Genomic DNA, 7,981 nt, shown 5'->3' with positions numbered 1-7,981 from the left:
AGTCCCTCATTTCTGGCTCACTGTTTGCAGGGGACTGTTCTCAGCAACCAGAGGTCACCCACTAGTCCTTGCCACATGACAGCATTGGTCCTTGGCTGTCACATCATTACAACTCACTTCTCCAAAGCCAGCAGGAAAATCTTACTCTACTCTGCTATGAAGGAATCTTGTGTAACATGATGTAATCACAGAGTGACTATGCTGTCATCTTTGCTAGATATTTTGGGCAAGAAGCAAGTAAAAATGAACGGAGTATGTAACCTTTAAAAATTGTGAATCACTGGAGTTCCCATCGTGGTGCAGCGGAAACAAATCCGACTAGGAGCCATGAGGTTTCGGGTTCCATCCCTGGGCTCGCTCAGTGGGTTAAGGATCCGGCATTGCCGTGACCTGTAGAGTAGGTCGCGGACGCGGGTCCAGATCCAGATCCGTTGCCGTGGCTCTGGTGTAGTAGGCCAGCTGCTGTAGCTCTGATTCAGCCCCTAGCCTGGGAACTTCCATGTGCCACAGGTGCGGCCCTAAAAAACAAAAAAAAGAATTGTGAAACACCATGTTCTACACCTGGAACTTACATAATATTGCACATAGCTCTACCTCAAAACAGCCTATCATAGCGCACTGGATGCGCGGCTCAGAGGCGGTACCCCGACAGACCCAACCGGACCGAGGGAAGGAGCGAGGAAGGCAAGCCGGGCGTGCCCGGCTCTTCCGCCCCGCGCCCGGAAGGGTGATGCGGCTGGGCCTTCGCAGGCCTCACTCTGCCGTTTTCAACTTTCAGAGTCTGTGGACTGTCATCTTGCTGCTTATATGCACCTGTGCTTATATCCGATCCTTGGCACCCAGCCTCCTGGACAGAAATAAAACTGGATGGTTGGGTATGTTTTGGAAGCGCGCTATTGGTGAACGGAAGAGCCCTTATGTCGCAGTTTGCCGTGTTGTGATGCCTTCAGCATCCTCTTCATACAGGAGCTTGGAAAAATGTCAGAATTCAGTTGCCAGCAGATTTAAATATGAAAGAAAGGACTTATCTGCAGAAAATAATGGAAAGAGTGGTTAACCCTTTTATCTCTGAGCATTGAGTGAGATAAATTTCCAGCTACTGTTCTCTATTTTTGTTATTGGACGGATGTTCTATATCAATTAGGATGTAAGCGTTGAATACTCAGTGTTTGAATATGTCTGTAACAGCCTCAGTACTGTCACTATGATACGTCATTCTCTTGTGTCAGATACCCATTTTTAGTGAGGTATCTTTTTTTCCCCCACTTTATTAAATTTATTTATTTAGATTTTTTTATTACTCAAATGAATTTTTCCCATCTGTAGTTGTATAACGATCCTAACAATCTGATTTCACAGGATTTCCATCCCACAGCCCAAGCACATCCCCCCACCTCCCAAACTGTCTCCTCCGGAGACCATGAGTTTTTTAATGTCTGTGAGTCAGCATCTGTTCTGCAAAGAAGTTCAGTCTGTCCTTTTTTTAGATTCCACATGTCAGTGAAAGCATTTGATGTTGGTGTCTCATTGTATGGCTGACTTCACTTTGCATGATAGTTTCTAGGTCCATCCATGTTGCTAAAAATGCTGGTATTTCGTTCTTTTTAATGGCTGAATAATATTCCATTGTGTATATATACCACATCTTCTTGATCCACTCCTCTGTCGATGGACATTTAGGTTGTTTCCATGTCTTGGCTATTGTAAATAGTGCTGCAGTGAACATTGGAGTACATGTAGTGAGGTATCTTTAAGGCACATAGTAGAAAACAAAATTAGTAAATTACTCAAGTTCCTTTCACTGTGATTTGGAAATGATAAATCTTTATAGAATGAGACCTTTTTTTGGACTAGCTTTTTTTCTGGGAAAAAAAAGGTTCAATTGTGTTGATAAGGACTGCATTCATATTTAATAATACTTGCTTTTCCTCTGGCCACACCATTTTGAGCATTAACCAGAGTACCTCTACTCTTAGCAAACTGTAGCTTATTACAAGTCTTTAAACTATTTTTTAAAAGCCTATGCAGTTCCTTAGGAGGAAAATAAATGAGATGTGACTTAAAAGTAGTATTGAGAAAATGTTCCTATTTAATATAAAAGAATTCAGAATACCTGACTGTTGTAGCCTCTGATACCACTCTTGTTCAGTATGGACAAATGTCTTTTTTTTTTTGTCTTTTTCTAGGGCCGTTTCTCCCGGCATATGGAGATTCCCAGGCTAGGGTTTGAATCGGAGCTGTAGCCGCCGGCCTACACCAGAGCCACAGCAACTCAGGATCCGAGCCGCGTCTGCAACCTACACCACAGCTCACGGCAACGCCAGATCCTTAACCCACTGAGCAAGGGCAGGGAGGGAACCCGCAACCTCATGGTTCCTAGTCGGATTTGTTAACCACTGAGCCACGACGGGAACTTTTCTTAAGCATAAATTTGAGAAGCTAACTCATCCTCTGAATAAGACTAAGACTACATGCTTAGAGTTCAAAAGAGCTAAACAGAATGATTATACAATGATAATCGTATGTGTGATTTTCATTCTTTTTAGTGTCAAATCTCCACATTTTAATTACCCCAGTATGCAAAGTGTGTTTTTGTTATTTAACACAGCACTTTAAATCTAGTTTATGTTTTGTCTGTCAGCTTGACCTGGAATCTTGTGTAACTTATCAAGTGATGATAAGGAGTTTTCAAATCTACTTATCCATATATGATGGCAGAAATGTCTTTCAGCTTTGATGATAAAACCTTCAGTAATTTTTTTGGAGTTCCCGTCGTGGCTCAGTGGTTAACGAATCCGACTAGGAACCATGAGGTTGCGGGTTCGATCCCTGGCCTTGCTCAGTGGGTTAAGGATGCAGCGTTGCCGTGAGCTGTGGTGTAGGTTGCAGACACGGCTCGGATCCCACGTTGCTGTGGCTGTGGTGTAGGCGAGCAGCTGTAGCTCCAATTAGACCCCTAGCCTGGGAACCTCCATATGCTGCGGGAGCAGCCCTAGAAAAAGCAAAAAGACCAAAAAAACAAAAACAAAAACAAAAACAAAAGCACCAACCTTCAGTAATTTTCATCGAGGCAAGAGAAACATTGGAAACGTGACGGATTTTTCAGTAGAGCAGTCATTACACATTTATGGTTAACATTTCTTAAGTTTCAACCAAAATTCAGTTAAAATTTCAAAGCTAAGGAGAACTTAGCTAAAAATTGCCCACTATAGCTAGTATTAATTAGATGTTGTTCTCAGCTATTAATTTCCCATAAAGGTAAAAAGAATAACTCCCCCCCCCCCTTTTTAAGAAAAAAAAGTGGTTTAGCACTATTAAAAAAAACAAACTATACCTCAATAGAAAAGAAGCAAGTAACAGTTTCTCCCTCAGTCATTTGACTCACTGGGGTCCCTTAGGGTGTGTCCACCACTCTAGATATTTAAAATATGTGCAAAAATGTGAAACAATGCTGCTCTTCTCCCTATTTAAAAAATGAGTAATTAAAAGCAAGTTACTCATGCTAATGTATAATGGGTTTGTAGTTGTTAGTATCTCTTTTTTTTGGCCACACCCTGGGCATGTAGGAAGTTCCTGGGCCAGGGATGGAACCCTTGCAAGGGCAGTGATCAGAGCTGCTGTAGTGACAAAGCTGGGTCCTTAACCCACCATGCCACAAGGGAACTTCTGGTTGGTTATCTTAAATCGTAATCAGTCAATATTATATTTTTCAATTTATTTTATAATACAGTAATATTGATAGATATAGTCCATATAAACAACAGCTCTTTGGGCTCTTTAATAAATTTTAAGAGTATATTGGGAGTTGCCGTCGTGGCGCAGCGGAAACAATCTGACTAGGAACCATGAGGTTGCGGGCTCGATTCCTGGCCTGTTCGGTGGGTTAAGGATCTGGCGTTGCGATGGCTCTGGCGTAGGCCAGCAGCTGTATCTCTGATTAGTGTGGGAACTTCCCTATGCTGTGGGTGCGGCCCTAAAAAGACCAAAAAAAATAAAAAATAAATGTTAAGAGTAGAAAGTGTCCTAGGAGAACTGTTAATATAATCAGCCCTAATGGCAAACAGATTATAAACACCAAATAGTTGGGGTTTTCCAAATGGTCCTGGTGACCCACAGAAATACACTTTACGTTGGGGCCCGTATGCATACACACGTACACAGATACACAACCAAAGCAAACGTTTCGTAAAGTAATACTTACTCTTACGTGTAGTGCACACCGATACTTTCTATGTGATTGTTTTCCTTCTAAAAATTCCCAGTCCCCATCCAACACATTGATTCCATGAACCGCTCAGTAGGTCAGGACCTGAAGTCTGGAAATCCTGGCTGATCATTAGAACCGCTTGAGCGACAGTTAAACATGCAGATTTCCAGGGCTGAGAACGATTGAACAGGAAGGGTCAAGGAAAGAGTGAATCTCCGTTTCTCCTCCCTCGAAGCACTGCAGTGAGAACAAGCCTGGGTTCCTGTCTTTCTAGGCATTAACTGGCTATGACCATAGAAGGACAGAGTCATGAGAGGTCCACATTCTGGGTTATTCAGCATCAGACAATAAGTTTTCTTCTTCTTCTTCGTCTTCGTCTTCGTCTTCTTCTTCTTCTTCTGTCTTCTTCTTCTTCGTCTTCTTCTTCTTCGTCTTCTTCTTCTTCTTCGTCGTCATCTTCTTCTTCATCTTTGTCTTCATCTTCGTCTTTTTAGGGCTGCACTCATGGCATATGGAGGTTCCCAGGCTAGGGGTTGAATCGGAGCTGTAGCCGCTGGCCTACACCACAGCCACAGCAACATCAGATCCGAGCCTCATCTGCAGCCTACACCACAGCTCATGGCAACACCATATCCTTAACCCACTGAGTGAGGCCAGGGATCAAACCAGCATCCTCATGGATGCTAGTCAGATTCGTTGCTGTTGAGCCACGATGGGAACTCCCTATAGTAAGTTATCTTAAGCAGAAAGGTCTCCAGGCAAAGAGAACACGTGGCTGAACTGTCCATGGCTGTGCTTCCAGCAGTTCTGTGTTTGCTGTGTTGTTCCTGGTGGATAGGATTGTGCTGGAAAAGAATCCGTTTTCCTGGAATCCAGAGAACTAGATTCAAGTCACTGCCAGAGAGGTGAGGTGACCTCTGCAGCAGAGGAGAAAGGGGTTCAAGTTCTGGTATGTCCTTGGAAGAGTCACCAATGCTCTAAACCCCTGCCTCCTTACCCATAAAGTGGTGATCAAAGTGCCTGCCCGGCCATGTCATTTGTGAGGGTCACTGAGGGGCTGTGGACACTGCAGTCAGTACCTGCCTGGCACATGGCATAATTGTCCCCAGATGGTAAGTGGTTTTCCTGCTGCTCTTGGCAGTGATTTGCTGTTTGAAGTTGGCTACGTCACTGAGCTCCTGGGCACACTGGAAATGGTGCCACTGCCTGGTCTGCTGCCCAGGTTAGTGTGGAGGTCAAATGAGAAAATGAATGGAAAGAAATGTGACATGCTTTTAAGGGTAGGTGCCCAAAACAGAGCAGGGCAGGTGAGCAGGCTCAGGGCAAGAGCATACATGTGCCACCTGCTGCAGCAGGGAGCATCCGAGTGTGTGGGGAGGCACACAGAGCATAACCACCCTTCTGGCTGTAGCTGCTTCAGGTGCCATCTTCTCAATTCATTCCCACCTCGAGGGTGTCATGGAAGTACTACTCCTCACGTGAGAAGCTGAGACACCACAAGGTTAAATAGCTGGCCAAGGTCACGCAGCTTGTAGATGACACAGTAGCTGCCCCACTGGTGTGGCTGGGAGAGGATGTGATGCCTCAGCGGCTGCTGCCCAGGCCACCTGTCCCAAGGGCAGACTTGCCCAGGGGGCCCTGGCTGCCTTGGGCTGGGGAGCGAGGACCAGGGCACTGCTCACCCGAGGGAATCGGCAACAGCCAGATGGACTCGCTAGCTGAGCCTCCTGTGACCATGAGGGGGCGCTCATGGTGCCTTCTGCAGACCCGGAGGAGCTTAGTCCCCCAGACTGGCTTGTGTCTGAAGACTGCCTAGTGGCTCAGAGGGACACCAATGACAGCACCTCCAGCCTCCCTCTCACCTTTGCCAGCTGCCTCGTGGTCATGACACTAGTCACAAGAAGGGCAGAAAGTGGCAGCATCACCCCTCCCAAGCCAGCTACTCCTGCCTATTGGATTCCCAGACTGTCCCTCTGATGCAGCCTCGTGAATTGTTTCTACAACAGACACCAGATAATTGTCATCCTACACAGTTGTATTCCTCAGGTTTATAAGAAGCAGCTCTGATTCCATCACCCCCTCCATCTTTCCAGTTGCTAGAAAATGATATTTGCAGCACTCTTTACAAAATGCACCTCATCTTATCTCCAAGCATCTCCTGATGCTGCTAAGCAAAGAGGATAAACATCTATGTGATAAGCAACCTTGCAACCATCTGTCTCTGACACAAGATAACCCAAAATCATGGCGATTGCTCCAAAGTGTATCCATCTCCTATTGAGATGAAATCATTCAGGCATGTGGTAGATTCAGACAGATTCAGATGTGACAACAGAGAATTTTCAATGTTCCCCAGAAAGAGTAACATAAAACAGTGCTCTCAGTCTTTGGCTGCCTAATAGAATCACCTAGAGAGCTTTAGAGAGATGGATGCCTGGTCCCAAGCTGAGTTTCTGACTTGCTGGTCTGGAGTGCAGAATATTTAAAAGCTTTCTCAATGAGCTAATGTACAGCTAAGCTTGAAAACCACGGGTCTAAAAGGGAAATGGGGCTCAGGAGCATGATTAAAGAGCCGGGTCTGGTTATCCCAGAGGAAGCAGGTGATAGCCACTCTTCATCGACTGTCCGTTATCTGTGATGATTGAAGGCAAGATTCAGGAACAACTCTCAGATTTAAGTCCGAAAGTTCTTTTATAGTTTGCAAAACACGTGCTCTTATTTTAACCTCTTCACAATCCTGGGAGGTCAGCAAGGTAACCATGCTTAAATGAGAAACGGGAGCCTCAGAGAGCTGAGTGATTTGCAAAGACATAAGTAGCAGAATCATTTGGGAGAACCATTACCCAGAATTTCCAGCAGCCCCAAAGTCCAAACAATTTTATTTGTGCTGTTAAATCCCTTCCTCGCCCCCCCACCCCCGCCACCAAGAGGCAGAACAAAAGTGCTTATGGGTAAAAGACAGGAAACCTTTTAAAAGAAGATGAAGTTGGAGTCCCTGTTGTGGTGAAAAGGGATCAGTGGCATCTCTGCAGCACAAAGACACAGGTTTGATCCCCAGCCCAGCACAGTGGGTTAAAGAATCTGGTTTTTCCATAGCTGTGGCATAGGTCACAACTGCAGCTCCCATCTGATCCCTGGCCTGAACTCCATATGCCTCGGGTGTGGCCAAAAAAGGAAAAGTGAGAGTGAGAGAGGAGTGGCAGAGAGGAAAACAACCACAGTGAAAAGTTCCTCAGAAAGCAGATAAAAGGGAGCTGTCTTCATGCTTCAGACAGAGTGGTGGTTATTGTTTGATTTTTTTCCTGTGTATACTGTAGTGCAGAAGATTGAAATGGCAACACAAGTTTAGCTAATTGAAGGAACTTTCTAGCTTTCTCAGCTGTGAGATCTTCAGCTAGAGCCTTATATGTGGCCCTCGAATCAAGAATAAAGTGGGGAGTTCCTTTCATGGCTCAGTGGTTAACGAATCCAACTAGGAACCATGAGGTTGCAGGTTCGATCCCTGGCCTTGTTCAGTGGGTTAAGGATCTGGCATTGCCGTGAGCTGTGGTGTAGGTCTCAGACGAGGCTCGGATCTGGCGTGGCTGTGGCATAGGCTGGCAGCTACAGCTCCCATTCGACCTCTAGCCTGGGAACCTCCAGGATGCGGCCCTAGACAGAAAAAAAAAAAAAGAATAAAGTGGGAGGGGGACTCTCTGAATTACTTTCACATGGTATTGAAGTTAATATTAAGTTCTTTGAAAGAACTGAAATGATATTACAGGGGTCAGAAAT

General features: G+C 45.2%; 1 protein-coding gene across 1 annotated transcript; it reads left to right on the top strand.

Annotated features, from left to right (window-relative positions):
• Positions 1–308: 308 nt before the first annotated feature.
• LOC125112197 (uncharacterized) lies at positions 309–6,184 on the top strand. The gene is given in 4 exon segments (XM_047754410.1): positions 309–941; positions 944–980; positions 5,349–5,487; positions 5,948–6,184. Coding segments are annotated over 4 exon segments (804 nt in total). The 5' UTR covers positions 309–550.
• Positions 6,185–7,981: the final 1,797 nt, after the last annotated feature.

The sequence above is a fragment of the Phacochoerus africanus genome, chromosome 11 (genome assembly GCF_016906955.1).
Source record: "Phacochoerus africanus isolate WHEZ1 chromosome 11, ROS_Pafr_v1, whole genome shotgun sequence".
Lineage (NCBI taxonomy): Eukaryota > Metazoa > Chordata > Mammalia > Artiodactyla > Suidae > Phacochoerus > Phacochoerus africanus.
Note: the sequence above shows the minus strand (reverse complement) of the source record. Positions and strands in the feature narration are given on the sequence as shown.